This window comes from Aptenodytes patagonicus, chromosome 19 (assembly GCF_965638725.1).
Source record: "Aptenodytes patagonicus chromosome 19, bAptPat1.pri.cur, whole genome shotgun sequence".
In the NCBI taxonomy this organism is placed as follows: domain Eukaryota; kingdom Metazoa; phylum Chordata; class Aves; order Sphenisciformes; family Spheniscidae; genus Aptenodytes; species Aptenodytes patagonicus.
Genome location: NC_134967.1, coordinates 8,920,258 through 8,938,633, shown reverse-complemented (window position 1 = coordinate 8,938,633; position 18,376 = coordinate 8,920,258). Strand labels below are relative to the sequence as shown.

Sequence of the window (18,376 nt, the reverse complement as noted above, 5' to 3'; positions counted from 1 at the left end):
ACAGAGTTCAGGCTCATTTTCCTGTGATCTTCCCTTTGAGTGGGGACAGACACCGGCCTGCAAGGAGGAGAAGGCGCATCTCTAAGGCGAGCCCTGAACGCTGTAGGTGGGACTCGAGCTCTTCTTCTTTTGCTCTACTGGTTAGAAGGGCCAGGGCTTTGCGGAGGGTCTCCTAGCTCCTTCCCCAGCCTGGGGGAGACGGGAGATAGTTGTAGGTCTGCCTTCTGAAGGCCTCCATCGCAGAGGCAACGCGAAGAGGAGACGCAGGAGTGGAAAGGTGCCAGGCAGCGCCGTTTCTGCACGGATTCCCTCGGGCTGCCCGAAATCTCGAGCGGCCAAAGGTTGAGGTGGCAAATGAAGCAGCTCCCTGCCCTCCCTGCCCTCCCTCCCTTCCTCCGTCCAGCGGCAGCCCCTGTGACGTGCCTTTCGGAGACCTGTTGTGGGATGTCACCTTTCAGAACGTGTAGTGACGATGAGGGGAGGGAGGGAACACACCTCCTTGCGTCCTTGCTTGCTGCTGAGGTTTTTTTCCAGCCTGAATCAACAGACAAATTATGCCTGGAAAAAACGACCAGAAACAGAAAACAAAACTGGAAAGACCTCACGTGGTCACCCAGTCCATCTCCTCGCTCCAAAGTAGGATCAAATTTACACCTCCCGCGTTCCTGCTCGCCAGGTCTAACCTGTCTGCAAAACTCCCTCGATGGAGCAGGGAGGGATTACCCAGACCTCTGACTTCCCAGGAGGATTCACAGGCTCGCCCCGTCCTCTGCAACTGTGTGAAAGATATTCAGAGGAGGAAAAAAAGTTTAATTTTGAATAGATAAGGCCGGAGACATGATTTTCTGCATGTTTACATGCTAGAACATGAAATTAATTTACTTGACACTGTAGTGTCTCAGGAGTAAGTATCAATTTTTGTAGCTTACATGAAAATAAATCTTTTTTTCTCCTTGCAGCACAATGAGTATACTGTATGTACATTTGTTTCTGTTTATATACACAAATATTTAAGTACACGAACACATTGGGAACTGACAAACAGGTTCTTTTCTGCTCTACAAAGAACGAAAGGGAACGGGTACTTTTGGGCAGTCCGTCAGGAAAGCTGATTGCGTTGCTTTGCATCAGTCACTGGCAGGTATCTGTACAGAAAATGGACCAGGTAAGGGCTAAGTCCTTTTTACAATGATAAAGACCTGTCGGTTTTGGACACCGCAGAGAATACAGAACAGGGGTAGGTAAGCAGTAGCAAAGGCTGGTCTCGCAAAGAGAAAAACGTGCCATCTTTATGCCACGTCCATCAGATGTGGGGCTCCTCCGTTGAAACACAAAACAGCGTAAAGCACCAGCAGGTGCCTCCCCTGCCGCGGGCAGGCAGAAAATCCCCGCTCCGTTTGGTGAGCTGGCTCAGCCGCCCTCCCCTTTCCCTCGGCTCTCTGCCGAAGCCACCGCGCTTTCCTCTCCAGGGCAGGTGCCTCCCGCACGGCTCGGGGTCGTGCTTTCACACACAGCTTGCAGTTCCCCTCCGGGCAACAAAATCGCATGCCCAAGGCTGAAAATATTTTTCATAGGGGGTTTCGTTTCCCCCCCGGTCTCTTGCTGCTGCCTTCTGGAGACCCTCAGTTGATCTCTCCCTCCGTGAATTCTTCCTTTATGGACTGTTTGCGAGATTTGCAGTCCGGGAGGTCAAACCCAAAGTCTGCCCACTCGTCGGCCCCGCCGCGGTTGGGGATGGTGATGGTGTGGCGCACGCGGAAGTGCACGGCCTCCATCACGCGCTGCCGCTGCAGCTCGCCCGAGCTGCCGATGGAGATGGTGGAGGCGTTGCTGCTGGAGCGGATGAGCTGCTGGGCCCCGTAGTCGTGGCTCTGTTTGAGCTCCTGCAGACCTCTCCAGATGATCATCCTGTACTGCTCCGGGATCTTCAGTGCTCCGAGATCCTGGAAGAACAACACTGGTGAGGCATAGCCGGCAGCCGGCAGAGACGCGACTACTGGCGAGAGTGAGCCCTGGACCCCTGAGCTCGTGCTTTGGGGGGGGCATGTGGGCACAATGCCCGAGCACCCAACGGTGGCGGGGCTGGGCCTCCCCTGGGTCACGACACCAAGCCCACGGGCGCATCCCCCGTGGGTGATTTCTCATTTGTAACCAACGGCCAGTTGACCAGTTACTCAAGGGCAGCTTTGCAGGTTAGACATTTTTTTGGTTTTTTTTTTTTTGGGGGGGTGGGTTCACATCAAACTGATGTGAAAATGGGAGGGAGGGGACCTTTCCCCTTTGGACGCAGGTCACAGAGCAGCATGTGAAGCGTCCTCACGTCTGTTCACCTGGGCGAGGAGCTGTCAACCAGGCTGGCTTCTCCTCCGGTCCTGGACCAGGAGGCTGGAGCAGCACCTGCCCCCGGGGGCCAGTGTCATGCACTAATGCATCGACGTGGGCAATAGCAGGCTGTTACGACCCTGTGGGCTGTGGTCGTAAAGCAAAACAAGGTCGATAACCTCAGGACTGGGGGGCCTGCGCCAGAACGAACACCGTCGTAGCAGAGAGCTGCCAGAGATCCATGTTAATGCCAAACACAGAGACTCACGTGAGTGTTAACTAGAGCAGACAGCAAGTATGCAATTAGTAATTACAAATGTCGACTCGGACACACAGCTCAGCAATCTGATACAAGTTTTGGCCATACCAAACGTTTCCTTTGACAGCTTACAGACGGTTGCAGAGTTAGTTCAGAAAATGGTCCAAAACCAGGCGAAGGTTACGCAACTGGCCCCAGCTACCAATGAAAAATCATCGTGTCTCCGACAGCTGCATCACCAAAGCGTGGTCGCGCGTTTTACTGTAGCTGCCAGGTAGACGACAGCTACTACAAACTGCCTGGGGGCAAAAGGGGATTGGGGCAGGAGCTTTGTCTCAGCCAAAACACCGCCTCTGGGACTTAGAGGGCTTGCTATGGCTCAAAGGGTTTAAGATTTATTTTTTTTCCCTCCTCCTTGTTACCCTCATGGGCTGGGGAAGTCCCTGCTTCGGTGCCGCCCTCGGTATCGTCACCAAGAGACTGTGCTTTAACCGAGAATGGTGGCAGCAGAGGGCTGATGCTCTGTGCAAGCTCAGGTACTTCTAGCATCCCCTCTACCGTTTTTCATGCCAGCTTTTCCCTGACCTGGGCTATGTCATTCCAGGGTTCCCTTAATACAAATGCCCCAGGCTTGACTCCCTTATTTCAGCTTCTTTTGTCTTAAAGATTAACAGGGGAAGATGTAAGATCAGGTCAGATTTAAAACTCACTGAACTGCAGGGGAGGTGTTGCCGCTGGCTCAGCGGGCTTTGGGTTATTTTGCTGAGGATCTCAGCTGTTTTTTCTGTGTTAGGTAGAAAATCTACCTGAGGTCTGGTCTGGGGATCTTTCAGCTCTTTTGTTTCTGACAGCCTGGAAGAACCAATTGAGACTATCGTGGCTGCTACCGATGACTGAGCTACTGCTAAATCCGAAGGACCAGAAAGGATGCATAAATGGGAGGCATAAATCCTGGGGAGCATATATTCTGTGTGACGGGTTGGTGCACGGTTTTCCCTTTCCTTTAAAGCAGTTTTGTCCTTGCCTTTCAGATCAACAGCTGATAGAAACAAGTGGTAAAAACAGATCTTCCCAAAGCATTTACCTCTATGGATAGGTTCTGCAGGTGGTAAATATTCTGTAACCCTTGTGAGGTGAAATAGTCGATGCAGTTTGGACACCCCAATCCTGTTAAAAAACTGCAGAAAAAATTTGGAAAATAAAGTGGCATTAACTTCTCATGAATAAAAGCTGTGCTCGCAACCATCGCTGCAGTGGCAAACCGTGTTTCAGGTCACCGAAAAGGCGGGGGGGGCTGCGGTGAGCTCCTGCTGCCTCCGGCCTCGGCAACGCTCCCACACCCCTGCGACACAGAAGGGCTGCAGGCAGGCGCGAGGGCGGGAGGGAGCTCGCTCTGGGGTGCTCCGACTGCTCGGTCAGGCTTTTTTGTCCCGGGCTGTTGCCATCCCAAGTGTGACCTCAGTTGCCACTAATGTCAAAGCGAAGCATGGGATTACGTTCGTTCCTAACGCTACACGTTTTTTTTTCTCCTGATCATCAGAGGTTTCAGCTCAGTAACTTACTCAGAATAACTTGAGGGAGCTCGAGCTACCCGGGGAGGGAGATCGGGGCATGCCTTAGTCTGGGCAGTGAGGCCGGTCTCTGCAATGTGCAGACGGGTGGTGCGGGGGTATTTTGCACATCGCGCTGGGCTGCAGCTACGCGCCCCTAGTTAAACTGCGCGTACAGCCTCCCTGACTTCGGTAGGGTGTCTGTCAAAACGTCTGTGGTCTTTTTAAAAACTGAAACGTCAAAAAGTGCCTGCAGACCTGTTAATGCATTCCTGATGGAAATAAGCCACGTGGACCGATTTCCAGACATTGCTGGTCAGGAAGGGGAAGGGGAAAGTTCACAAAGCTACGTGCCAGTTTGACATGCAGGAAAAGACTCTCGTTTGGATGCATTTAATTTTTAATTAAGCAGGGACGGATGACCCAGATAGAGGTTTCTAACTGGTAAGTAGCTGGGCTTTGGTTTCTGAGATGAGAAGAATGTCTACGTGATTTCGTGAGCAGTGATTTCTCAGTTGGGACCAGTGGCCAGTTGACCAGTTGCTAGACAGATCTGAAGGTTAGAGTGAGGAACAACAGCAAGAAACGTCAGAGGACAAGACAGACAGGGCATCGGATGCCTTCCCTACCTGACGAGGCTGGGATCGGGGTTGTAGGGCGGAGGGGGGGTGCAGTGTGATCCGGAGACCATGGACTGGGACGAGTGGCCCCCATTCATTTCTCCGTTGGGTTGCATGGGGTGACTGTTTAGCATTCCAGGTCCTAGGCAGCGGCCATGTCAACGCAACAAACAGATCCATTAGACATCACCCCAACTGTGGTAACCACCCGCTCCCTCAGCAGGGAGCCTAGGGTCTGACGGGCAGGAAGAGCCACTGCGAGCACGGACTGCTGCCTGCCCGCTCTGCCCGCGGCTGCCGGCGCCGCGGCGCCCGGCGCGGTGAGGACCTTACCCATCGGCCCCAGGCCGGGCGCGGAGCTGGAGCTATGCTGCGCTGGCTGCCCTACCAGCTGGTTGACGGAAGGCAGCTTGTTGATTCCTCCGCCGTGAACTTTATTCATGGGTGAAAGGACGGGCCCGTAGGAGGAAGGCGTCTGCAGCTGACTCCTGCTCGGGGAAACCAAGCGGCCGGTCAGCCTGCAGCGGGTGGGATGGAGCTGCCCTGCCCCGTCCCAGAGCTCCCCTCTGGCCGATCAGACTTTCCTGCTGAGGCTTCAGGCAGCCGCACCGATGCGACTGCGGCACAGAAAAGCTGCTTTGCACCGACAGCGGCTCTGTAGCGGTTGTCAGCCCTTGCTAAGTACCAGGCGTTTGGCAGACGTGCTGTGACCCAGTGGACCAGCCCCAGACTGGGGCTGCTTGAGGGGTCCCCCAGCCACGCAGCCAGGGCCAGGGCTGCTCCCCAGCCTCTCCCTGCTGTGGGCTCTCGGGGGGCTGCTCTCAATGGTACTTACTGCCTCTGCAGGAGCTGCTGCTGCTGCTGCCGGTAGGAGTCAACCAGCTGCTGCGGGACCAGCTCCACCAGCTCCAGGCTCTCCTTTATCTTCATCAGGATCTCGAAGTTCTCTCGGCCTCGCACCTGGAGGAGGGAACAAGCCCAGGGCTTTGCTTTGCTCCCGTCCCACCTGGCCACCTTCCTCGTGCCCCCTTTTTTTTGCCCAGCCACACAAGGTGCAGTGTCACTGTGGCCAGGGACTATTTGGGGGTCCAGGACTCCCTTGGACACGTGCATTCACAGATGCTTTTGCTCCTGTTCTCTAGGTCTCTGCTCAGCCCCCCATGCCTGCTGTCCTCTGGAGACCGTGCAACCCCATCCTGCCCGACACCACGAACCCAAGGCGTTTCTTGCAGAGGGGACGATGCCACCACTGTCCCGAGCCGAGCTCTCAACCAGCGTGGCTCGCTGACACTTACAGGCACATAATACATCTCCTCCTCCCCGTGCCTCCGTTTCTTAATGCCGGCCCCCAGTGCTGGCATGCCCTGGGGGCTCTGCTTGAACGCTGGAAAGGAGAGAGGAAGAGTGTTAGCATGCTGTCCTCGGGAGGGCAGGACACAGCTGGGAGCACCTTGGCTCCCTGCAGGATTTAAGCTCAAGCCATGCAGGATGCTAGCTGTTCACCTGGGTTTTGGCATTGATGTTGTCTCTTTATTAGTAATAATAATGAAGAACAAATATATCTGGACAAAAAAGCCCTGTACTAACAGCTTTGCACTCTGGAGGGAAAAGGGAGTGGGTCCTATTTATGAGACTTTAGGTTTAGTCAAGAAAGGTCAAAGCATCGTGCCTGGATGTGGATTTGAGCCCAAACTTCTGGAGCACCGTGATTTCGGGTGCAATGGGAAAGGAGCTGAGGCAGAAGCATCGTATGGCTTTGAGCAGCAAGGGGGTGCAGGTGCTGGCCAGGAGTCTGGGGCTGTGGCAGAGCAGTGCCCTGAGCCCCCCTCCCTCTCCCGGCAAGGGGACTCACTGCGTTTGTTGGCGTTGCCGTTTTTAGCTGCACTCTCGTTCAGGGCTTGCTGCTCTCGGTAATGGTCTTCGTCAGCTTTCCGGTCTCTGCCGGGACAGGCGCAGATCCGTCCCTCGAACGACCTCCTTCCTAGGACTTGGCCACTGGGAGGAGAGAGAAATCGGTGACTATTTCTGCTTGGGAAGTGCATCGCGGCTCAGTCCAGCACGTTATGGTCCAGCTCAGGAACCAGATCAGCAAAGTGCGTTCCCATCCCTCCGTATGAATGGATTGCTCAGGAAGCAACTGAGCCCCCCGAAGGTACTGGGTGCAGAGAGCCCCTCAGCAGCAGTCTTCTGGGGCAAGAGGAGCACCAGGGGCAGAGGAAGGCTCCAGCTGCAGGGGGAGAAGCCGATGCTGGGCTGGGTTCCTGGTACCTCCGTTCCAGACCTTTTCCTAGCCGGCAGAGAAGAACCTTTCCCCTGCTGCGGGCTGGGGCTGCGGTGGACTGCCATGTCCCCTTCCCCTGGGGATGCTCCCTGCAGGGGAGGACTCCTTCCCAAGGGACCCCAGCCCTCCCGCAGTGCCCGCCCCTGCTCTGACAGCCACTCACTCTCTCGTCTCCAGGGTGATGATGATGAGGATGGGCCTCCTGTTCATTCCTCCCACGCAGCTGCTGTTGCACATGAAGTTGTACAGGATGGTGGTGAACTCGGTCCCCACCTGCCCAAGAGGGGAGAGCAGGCGCTGAGCAGGGAGTGATGAGGGGGGGAGGCAGGCTGGGCCCCCATGGCTCCTGGTGTGGGGCTGGCACCTTGGCAGGGCGAGCGGGGGAGCTCTGAGGGGATGCTTCCCTGGGAGCACTGGGGAAGGGCAGTGTGGGGATAGTCCCAGCTGGGAAGAGGGGACTGTACAAGGACTGTGGGGTCCCTGGGGTCCCCCAGGGCTGGATTGGAGGGGATTTCTCTTTGCACCCCACTTCCCAGGAACAGGATGCTCTGGGGTGCTTCACAGGGCTGGGAGCTGCGGATGCTCAAACACAGTGGCCACCGGTGCGGGGAGCAAGCAGGGGGTGGCCTTAGACGTGCCAGGGCAAGCAGGACTCCTGCTCAGGACACAAGTGTGTCTCCTACCAAGCAGCCCTGTCACCAGTAGGTTCACCCTCAGCACAGGCAGAACTACTGTAGCCCAGACAGAGGCAATCACCGGTCCTGCCCCCCCGCCCTGGGTACCTGCGGGGGCTCGTAGGGCACCATCACGCTCTGCCTTCCTGTCACAGGGTCGTCCACGTACTGGGAGAGGTTGTTGCCTTCCACCCGGATGAGGTGGCTGGCTGGGGCTGACTGGCCTGCAAGGCAAACCTCCGCGTTAGAGGAGGCGGCTCTCCAGAATGCTTGTCCTGTGCACGCAAGGGCTGCAGTGCAGGGTGGGACGCGTGGCCCCCCCAGATGATGGGGCGGCCCCTGGCAGAGGGGGGGAGAGCAGCACTCACCATCATTGAAGTCGCGGCCGAGCTCGTGGTTGGGGCAGCGTTTCACCACTTCGGTGACGTGCTCTGCCTTCTTGTAGACGGGCATGGCCCGGATGATGGTGCCCGGGGGCGGGGGGGTAGACACCTTGATCTGGATGGGACATGTTTTTGCAATCTGACAGTAGAGTTTCTTCAGCAGGGGGGAGTACTGGAAAAGAAGAGACGCCCATCGGGTGAATGTCACTGGGCCTGATGGGACGGCAGATGCTCCCCTGCTTGCCCTCAGCTTCCTCCGCTGCTGCGGTGAAAATGTAGGGTTCCCTTCCCTGCACGGGGGCTTGTGCTGGGCTCGGGCTGATGCTCCTGCGTGCACCGAGACAGGCGTTTCTGTTCCCTCGGCTCCTCTCATCCACCCACTTGCTGCTTTCTCAACACTCCAAGGGAAATGCGAACATGGCAGTAAAGCAGCTAAGTAAAATAATGACTTGTTACAAAACCAATTACTGCCTATCGTATCGCAGCCATGCTGGAGGGACTGTGCCAGTGCAAAGCTGCTCCGTGTACTGGCAGAGGGAATCGCCCCAGCGGCGCCTGGGCTCCGTGGCAGCTCTATAACAGATCGCAGCATTGCAAACTGCTATTGCATGGTCCCAGTGCGTCATAGGGGAGAGCGACCAAATGAAATTCAGCCTGTCTTTGCTGTAACTGTTTATTCTCTAGGCTCAATATTTCTTTTTCCCTGGAAATATTCAAATATGACCAAATTCACCCACACTACATCGTATCCGCTTTCCACATAAACCAGATAAGACCACCTACTGGGTTCAGGGCCGGGCACTGTAGGAAGGGTTTCCCAGCTAGCCTAAGTGCTGCGGCAAAGCGGGAACACCCGCTATACTGTGACTTAGAGGAAATCTTGCTGAAAATCAGTCTAAACCCTTGTCCATACATCACTCAGCCCATTCTGGAAATGTTACCCTGAGTCCATTATCACACGCAGCTCCTGGCTGAGCCAAGGGCTGGGAGCACCAAGGGTGCTGGCGCACCACAGCCTAAGGAAATCATGCTTAACATCGTTAACAGAATCACAGATAATTATGCAAGACTTCAGAGTTTAATTCTGACTAGCACGTGTGACACAGACAGGGTTTGTCCTGACCAGGACTCGATCCTTTGCAGCTGCTTGCAGTGACAGCGGTGGCTCTCAGAGGGGACGTGGCAGGGACTGCTCCCCAGGCTGGCCGTGGGAGGAGGATGCTCTGCAGGCAGCCGAAGGTGGTGCCCGGAGTTGCTTGTTAACAGAAAATGGTTCGTGACCACCAAAACACTCCTCGTGAGGGCACAACGGGATTTGCTCAGCTAGGAGCGAGAGGCAAACTCCTCTTACAAAGACCATGGACGGGCTCAGCACGGGGGAAGCTCCTGGTGGCCACTGAAAAAGGGAAGGGAACGGCAGCCTGAAGAAAGCAGCGTGCCTGTAAGCCAGCCCTGCTAGCAGCCCCGCAGCACGGCAGAACCCCTCAGCCATGGCACCCGGGCAGCTCTGCTCGGGGCAGGGAGCCAGCGCCGTTCCCGGGTCCAGGCGGACCACAAGCGACCATCTGCAGCAAGGCAGGGGCTGGCAGCGTGTGCCCGGGCGGGAGGAGGCTGCACGCTGCTTTGAGAAGAGGGGTGGGGAAGGCAGAGCCTGTCCTTCACCTTCCAGTAAATGCGTGTCTCGGCTCCCAGGTGTGGGGATGTGCAATTCCCTTCCACCTCACCAGTGCCATGCTGTTTTCCATCTCACAAAGAATGTGTTTGCTATACAAGAGCCCACCCCTGCCGCACGGAGAGAAGCCAGTCCCTGCATGGCAGGGCATGTTCCTGCTCAAAGTATTTTATCTCATCCCCACAACGTAACGCCTGATGCCAAAAAAATACCACCGTGCAGAGTATTTGTGAGGATGTTAAAGCTTGTCCTGAGCCATCCAAATACAGGTGTGCAAAGGCTAGTGAGGCTCCCTCCGCCGCCGCTGTGCTGTGAGCTGCCCGCTCTGCTCTCCCGATGGCGGGGGGTGTTTCTGAGCCAGGGCTGCCTGAAGCAGGAGGGCAGCAAGCAAAGCTGCTCGCACAGGACTGCTGGTAGGGCATTAGGGGGCTGGCAGGGATGGCTCAACCCTTGTCTTCCCACTGCCGTGAGCCCAGTCCGGTGCACCCGCCCATCAGGTGGGTTTGCAGGAGGGGTCTGTGCTTCCCGATCCCGCTGCCCTTTCTGTAGGAGTGGATCCACCCGTGGGTTAAGCGAGCCTCCCCTGCCCGTGGAGGCTCCCATCGAGCCTGCCGGGGCTGGATGGGCTCGTACCACCCTGGGAACTGCTAAAGAGGCAAACGAGATAAACCATTTTCAGGTGGTATTTCTGGGGAAGTTCAGAGAAGATAAAAAGGGGGGGAGGCTTCTGCCAAGGTGAACTGCAGCAGCTCTTGCATGGTGAGGATGTGTTGGACCGGCAGTCGGCCAGCAGCAGGTACTAGCTCCCAGGGAGGCAAGCCAGCAGGCTGGCGGGGGACACGTCCCAGAGGTCAGAGCCTGCTCTATGCTAGAGAGAGTGGGAAGATGCTGTGGTTGTTAGAGGGTGTGACTGGGAGGTGTAACACGAAGCTGAATCTGGCAGCAAGAATTAATCCTCAGTATTGGAGGCACGCAGACTTGCCCAGAGAGAGAGGACACTTAGAAACACCACCTTTCACTGAAATCCCCAAATTTTGCAATGATGACTGTGATTACACCTTGACTTTACAGCCAGGATAGCTTCCTGGGTGTGATCCTGCATCTCCAGCAGGCGTTGTGCCTAAGCTGGAAGCACGGGCTCCGCTTGGAACGCGGTTGCTCCCCTCTGCCTGGCTGGAAGAGGAAGCTCTTGCGCTGCCGTGGCCCATGTAACCTGCTCACCCGCAGTGTGATGGGGGTTTAACACCCTCGTTTTGAGGAGACAACATGGCAAAACAAGGGTTATTTGGAGGGGGGCTCTTCCTTGCCAGGTGTTAAAATACTGACAACTCCTGTCAAAGGATCCTTTCATGTAGACATTCCCGGGCAGTCCTCAACATGCCTGGGAAATAAAACTGCTCTGGAAGAGTAGAGGTGCATTATGGCAAGTTCTTTGGTAACAAATTCTCTCATTATACCATGTTATGACATGGATAAATCTCTGTTAAATAGCAGAGCGATTGCCCTGCAGGGAGAAAGGCTGCCGCTCAACACAGGCATGCCTCTACTGATAACCTTATCATGTCTTAACAGCTCCAGGATTGCCTTCAAAGATCCTTCCACAATAACAAACTCTTCTTTTAAGGAACTCCGTGCTGATAACTCTGGGCAAGAAAAGTCAGGGCTGTGCCCTGTGCGGCCACACTCCCGGCTCCGCGCAGTGTACAGCCGTCCTGCAGCCATATCTCCAGCCACTGCTGGGGCAAAGTGTTCCTGGTCTTGCAGACCCAGCCTGTTCACGGCCACCAGGCGAATGAGCATTATGTTTTTAGGATCCCAGGAGGCTCTACATCCCCAGATTGTTTTCAGCCAGGAAGAGCCCTCGGCAATGTACGTTCTCCATAGGGGTCAGCAAAATGCACATCTTGCTCAGATGCCAAGCTGAGTAGGTGCCTCTGCTCCTACACGGTTATCTGTATTTGCTAATAATCTGCCACACGTGCATCTCTGTGCAGGGTTGTGCTACATAATCTGATTTACTGGTACTTTACAAGCTGCAGCTGAAGTGTGCACACCCGGCTTGCAGAGAGCACAAAGGCACAGCGCCTTCCTCAAGTGCAAGACAAGACAGTTACAAAGTGGAACCCGGGAGATCAAAATGCCAATATTTAATCACATAGACTAGTGCAGCCGCCTCACTGCTCGGTACTCTTCTTTTGCCATGGCCACGTTTCTGCCACCTGTACTAGGGGTGAACCTCGAGCTGTTCACTCGTATCCTTCCTGTTCTGCAGCATTTGGACAAGCTGACCTCTTGAAACCAGCCACATGTGGCAGCTGGGTGACAGCCGAAGCTCACGCCACTGCCAACTCGCTGCCGCTCCCGGGTGTGGGAACAACATCTCAGGACATCTGAACACTTTCCCGGCGCTGGTGCACCTGCACGTCCAGACCTCAGCCCCAACATTTCTCTGACACCTACAGAAGAGCTTGGGTACGTTCTTCCCCTGGGTACCTCCTGCCTTTATTTTCGGTTCCTGCTCTACCCTTTGGACCGTTAGTGTCTGCTGCACCGCTTACGTTACTACTAAGGCCATCTCTGGTCATAGAAAATGTCAGAGAGTGTCTGTTATTGCACGTTTGCAGAGCAGAACAGGTTCACGTGTTAGTGTGGCTTGTGGGTGCTGGTTCAGTATAAACAGCAAAGAGCAGTAATAGCACTGAGCAATCTACCTGAAGCTTACGTAAACCTGCAGAACGTATATTCCTTTGGGTTTTTTCTGTAGTCGTGCAGCTTTCAATGTCAGCCCTCATCTGCTAGGGAGAAAGTATAATGCCACCTCCGTCGCTGTCCCTTCCCCACTGCTGTGATCTGTCCTGCAGTGCAAGTCCAGAGCACTAGGAATAACTGGAAAAGCCAAATTATTTAAACACTAGCAGTGTATCAGCATTAACCACTGTTTCTCTAGGGACTTGGTACCCCAAAGTGTCTTTAGATGGGGTTTCTTTCACCTCTGCATTGAAATGTGGCTACTGCTTGGGCGAGACAGAGACCGCGCTGCATCGGTGCCGAACGTAATGGGAAATAAGGACACCAGAGCGACAGAGCCCCGTGGCGCAATCGGCCGCTGCGGGGGTTTGCCAAGGTTATCTTGGTATCGCTGCCGCTGTATCCAAGGAAATGTTTTGCACATCACAAGATGCAAATGAGCTAATGCCCCACAACGTTTCATGGCGACTGATACGGCTGCAGCTGTGAAGCAGCACTGGAAATGAGTCTCAGCATCCGCCGCTGCTCACCCTGAGCAAGTACCCAGGACCCGCTCTGGAAGAGGCCACCGCACTGCTCAGACCCGTAGCTACTGCTCCTGTACAGGAAGCAAGAGCGGGGAGAGGTGGTTTTCCCCATGGATGCTGTCAGCCTCGCGCAAAAAAATAACCTGAATCTTCTGCATGGAAAGACCTACTGGTGAAGTCCGTCTCCCTCCAGCCCTCCCTGGGCAGCAGAACCGCTAGGAGGATGTGTCCCAACAGATTCGGAGCTGATAAAATCTTATTTATCTTCAACTGTTGACACCGAAGCGTCTAGACTTGCCTGCTTCAGGAGGGCTGCAGCCAAGTCCTCCTTTCTCTCTTGAAGGAAATGATTTGCTCAACAATTACTTTTTCCACAAATCCTCCCCCCTCCTCCCTACCAGCCTCCTCCTCTTCTACATTCCAGTCTCCTCATTAGCTCTACTCAAGACGTGTCCAGGACTGCAGTCAATGGATCCCAATAAAGCCACTAGCCTGGCAAGAGAGAGAGAAGAAAAGTGCTGCCTCCGGCTGCTAATTTCCTTGCGCTCCCCAGCAAGCAGCTGCAGAGCTGCATCCTGGGACAGGTTCGGACAGATCGCAGCGGAGAGGTGATAATAATGTGTCTGTCATCTTACTCAGACATGTAGCATCTTGCAAACCGCAAATACCGTTAACCGGCTCGGACGAATCTGTTACGACAGATCCTGGAAGACATGCCGACTACAGAGCTAATTTTTTCTTTCTAATTTTTTTAATAACCATTTTCTAATCGGCGGCCTATATAACTTCTCACTGAGCTAGAAATTCCTCCCAAAGCTACCTTGTTGCTCATTTACTATGAGCTGGGTTTGAATATGTCCAGTGCATCACTGATACCCAAGAGGAGAGCATCTGCCGGTGCCTGAGCCACATGGGCAGGCTGCAGCAGAGACGCTGCCCCGGGGACGGCTGCAAGGGATGCCCCAACACCTGCCTCCCCGTGTCTGCAGTCCCTGCACCACGGTGGTGATGCTTTGGGTGATGGCCAGTGCACCGCCAGCCGTGCCCAGGATGGAAGGGGGGGTCTCAAGGTGCCTGGCAGAGCCCCTCTGCTTGCCCCGGCCATCAGCAGCTGCAGGGGACCCCCGTCACCCACAGGTCCCCAAGCCCTGCTCCCACGAGCGCTGGACCACCAGCGATGTCTCGGGGCTGGGGCTGCCCCCACAGCAGACACAGCACAGAGAGGCTGTGTGCACTCCAGCCTGCATTCTTCTACCTTTATTATCATGCCATTACTGCTAATTAAAATCCCTTGGTTCACCCCCAAAGGAGTCCTCTCCCTTCCTTCCCCAGTGTGCACATCCTTAAAATAACTGCCAACCAGGATCACAGCCGTTGTTAGTCACTGCTCAGCCAGCCAGCGCTGGCACGCTCGGGGGTTCTTTTAATCTCTTCTAGTAAGTCTGACTCCTTCTGTGTGTCTGGATACTCAGGTCCTCTGACCAAGAAGGCGTTGGAGTTCCCTCTCATCCAAAAAGGAAGCTGAAAATCCAGCAAGGCAGTTATTCCATGCTGCATTGTCAAGATTGGATATGGGGAGCAAGCGGGGAGGGGAGGGAAGAAGAGGCTGAGTTGGGCTTGGGAATCACTGCTGGAAATGAAGTGTAAAAACCAGAGCAGCAAGACCTGGACTTGGGCGGAGACCACCGCCTCTCGCAGCATCCCTGGCAGGCTGTGCCAAACAGGAGGGAGATGCTTCTCCTGCTTTTTTACAGCCACTGCCTGGAGTGGGCACAGGCAGAGAACGTGGTTTACCGAGGGCACACCCAGCATCTGTCTTCCCCCCCTCCTTTAGGTGCCGGAGGTCAGGGCTCCCAAGAATGCTTTCAGCCGTGCTTCTCGTGGCGTGGAATGCAGCCCCATGTGGTAAAACTCTGCTCCCAGTGGTGCGGCAGTAGGCCCTGTGCCCGCTCCCGAAGGACTTGGCCAGGGCAGCCGAGGTGGGGAGCACCGCTGGCTAACCCACCGGGATGCAGCTGCCACGCTCCCCCGGGGCTCTGCTGGAGCCACCACCCAAGATCACTACTGGCCCAGAGCATGGACATGCGTTTCCTTCTGCAGCCTATCTCAGTTCCTCCAGCAGGTCCCTCAGTCACCACCTCCTCTGTGTGTTTCAGATCCCAACGCAGAGGAGCTGGCCAGCGCAACCTCACTTCCCCGGTGCGTCCTCTCCCACCTCCGCAGCAGTCCCTGCAGGAGAGCGTTGCCTTCCCGCTGGAGCGGCAGTTGCCAGTAAGTCGTTCCCTTGACCTGTGCATACCATACACATTCGAGATAGTGGAGCTGATAGCGGGATCGTGTTGGAACATCGCACACCGAATTCCTTTGCCTTTTTTCTTAATTCCATTGTGTCTGGAGCTCCTGGAGCCTCATCCACGCCCTGCAAAAGCTGGTGGAAAGCCTCCAGTGGGCTGGCTTCAATGGGCTTTGGAGCAGGCTGATGCTGAGGTTGCTTTCCTACTTCTGGCACGCCAAAATATCCACGCTCTTCTGCCCAGCTACTCAGATAAAAACAAAGATGTTTATGGCTCAGAGATAGTGTACTGAGCCATGCCTGCCCCCTGCTCATCTCCAGGCCGCTGCTGTTGGACAGGTACCTCCCTAAAATATGGTAAGGTGCCAGAGAGAGTTTGAAGAGGGGGCTTGTTTTCTATAGATGCTCCTGAAGGTTTTTCCCTCCTCTTTACAACTGCCTCTATCCCAACAAGCTTCAGGCAGCAACCAGTAAGGGAGAACCTGTCTCCTGCCACACCAATTATTTCCATCCCCCTCATTCAGTTAGCATCAGACAAACCATTTTCAGCTCCCTGCTACCCCAGTGCCCACACTCCAGCTGCAAGATCTACAGAGCAACTGGAATCAGTTCAGTGCGGCAGTCTGCCACTGGCTGAGCGCAGGGACGCAGACAAGTTTGCTGTGGGTACCTGCTGGACGGTGTCCATCATAGCGGGAGCATCTCACCTTGGCTTTGAACCTCTCCAGCCTTTCCATCGCAGGCTGTTTGCTCCCCGAAGCAGCAGGCAAGACCCTGGACGTGGCCCGGACCCCCCTGTGCCCATGCCCAGGCTGGGGGAGCCCCTGCCTGCTTAGGTCGGAGGTTTGTCCGTCTTCCCCAACGCTGAGGGCTCTGTGCAAGCTTGGGCAGCTGCCCTGCACCACGGGCTCGAGCCCCTGCGTCCTTTTGCAGCCAGGCCACAGGAGGCCAAAGACCCTATTAACACTTCTGCTGGCTCTGGCGCACGTGATAGCATTTTAGAGGGGAGGGAGCACCGATCTGCCGCAAACCCGACTTGAGAAAAATACTAATTATCTATCAGTTACCAGCTGGCTGGCGTGGCGAGGGGCTGCCTGTGAGAAAACAGCCGAGATCGGCTCACGGCTCTAGCGTGTATGGGCAGCTCCAGGGAACCGAGAGTCCTGATAGCTTCCAACAAACAGGCAGGCTGCCGGCATGCCCTGTCTTGCAGCGCTGCAGCTCCTGGTCCTCCTCCCAGCCCCGTCGAAGCAGCCTACCAGAGGGGGGCTTCGAACCTACAGGGAAAACCTTATTTTCAGCATCTGGCCATTGCTCTCTGCTGATAAGATAGGCCATTAAAAATGAAAAGGGAGGCGGCGGCAGCCTGGAGGGCTTCCCGCAGCACAGACCAGTGCGGCTGCTTCAGTTCAGAGTTTGTGGCAACGTGCGGTGCTCAGAGCCCAGCCCAGGAGTCAGGACATCCAATGTCACTCACCCACTGCCCAGCATCCCTCTGCAAGGACAGACCTGGATCTGGTAACGCGAGCCCCAAACCCCTGTCCCAAGTCTTCAAGCCTTCTCCATTCACCCATTTCCTAAATTTAGAAATTCAGTGTTTTAAGGCTAGAGAGAACAGATGATGATCCTCTGGTTTGATTCCCTACACTGCTGGCCTAAGACCCCTGCCTACTCGTTCTGCGTTGAGCCAATGGTGTCTGCTTGAAGTACAGCTTATCTTTCGAGAGATATGCAGGCTCTTCATTTGAATACTTCAGGAGTTGAAGAATCCACCACATTCCTTGGTAAATTGTTCCTATGGTTAATTATCCTCACTGTTAAAAAATTTCCACCTTGTTTCTAGTCTGAATTTGCCTGGCTTCAGCTTCCAAGCACTGGATCTCATTATATCTTTTTCTATTAGATTAAAGAGCTGTCTGCTATCAGAAACCATCTCCTATGCAGACTGTGATCAAGCCACCCTTACTCTTCTCGTGGAGACCTTTCATGCAGAGCGTTTCTCTGGTATCGCCCTACCAGGCATCTGTTCCAAATCTTTCATCTTTGGATCTCCCTCCCAAACCTTTTCTGTTTTGTCAACAGATGGTTTGAAGTGTGGACACAAGAACTGCACACGAGGGCAGTGGGCTCGGTGTTACCTTGCTCCCCCTGCCCAGGTGATGCTCGCCTGCCCAGCCCCTGTAGAGCAAGCCACCCCACCATGCAGACACCTCATCTCCAAACGGTCCTTGGCCATGAGCCCTGGGCTCCTTAGGAGCCTCCTTTCCTAAGCATGGGAGAATGGATAACACCAAGGCTCCCAGAGGAATAGCCAGAGGCATTCAGTCAAAACCCTTCAAAAACAGGAATCTATGGGGCTACACGCTTCCATCAACCAAAGCTTACGATTGTATCAAAAAACTGTGTCAAATCATTTGACAAGACGACTTGCATCGAACTATTTGGTTTGGCATTGCCTGTGCACCAGCTGTCTGTTCCTCCTTGGCTGGATTCTCCGTGATCTAACCCCAGATTGCAGGAGGCCTTCGGAGCTGCCGGTCTGGCAGAGCCTTCCTCCGGGGTGGAGGGCTCCCCGCTGCTCCGAAATGCTGCCTGGCAAGGCGGCTCCGCCGAATTTGTGGTCAACACTTGCAACGGTCCTGGCGTAAATTATTTGGTGCAGTTAATCTTAAAGTATTCAAAAGCCACAGGGCTTCCCCAGCTATGGATGAAATAGACCATGCGTGTCCTTTAGCGCACCAAGATGGTTAATTCAGCTACCCTTGGCTGGACCATCACCGAGCTGTCAGGTGTCGCTGTCCCCAGCCCAACTGACTGTTCATTTAACTTTCCTTCCCAAGTGCCTGCATTTCCTAACAGCTTTCCTAGTCTTACTTGTACGCTGCTATGTACGCATTCACAGCTTAGGTAGAGAATCATATTGTGTACATACATCATTATTTGTATATTGACTGACTGGCAACATATAATGTACGTTTTTTTGCTGAATTCCTTTCCCCATTTAACCAGGACAGACTTTCAAGTGCAGCAGTGGCAATGCAGAGCTC

The 18,376-nt window shown here is 54.8% G+C and overlaps 1 protein-coding gene across 3 annotated transcripts in view; it reads right to left on the bottom strand.

The window, feature by feature from the left end:
* Positions 1–407: 407 nt before the first annotated feature.
* TP73 (tumor protein p73) overlaps positions 408–18,376 on the bottom strand; it is a 34,231-nt gene continuing 16,262 nt past the window's right edge. Inside the window, exons 5-14 of one of the 3 annotated variants that reach the window (XM_076356298.1) lie at positions 8,075–8,261; positions 7,815–7,930; positions 7,196–7,305; positions 6,604–6,746; positions 6,047–6,135; positions 5,587–5,711; positions 5,085–5,239; positions 4,761–4,893; positions 3,666–3,759; positions 408–1,943 (exon numbers count right to left, since the gene is read on the bottom strand). In XM_076356298.1, coding sequence (XP_076212413.1) covers positions 1,623–1,943; positions 3,666–3,759; positions 4,761–4,893; positions 5,085–5,239; positions 5,587–5,711; positions 6,047–6,135; positions 6,604–6,746; positions 7,196–7,305; positions 7,815–7,930; positions 8,075–8,261 — 1,473 coding nt within the window. In that variant the 3' untranslated portion in view covers positions 408–1,622. The remainder of the gene's footprint in view (positions 1,944–3,665; positions 3,760–4,760; positions 4,894–5,084; positions 5,240–5,586; positions 5,712–6,046; positions 6,136–6,603; positions 6,747–7,195; positions 7,306–7,814; positions 7,931–8,074; positions 8,262–18,376) is intronic. The other 2 variants (XM_076356297.1, XM_076356299.1) reach the window with 2 other exon arrangements.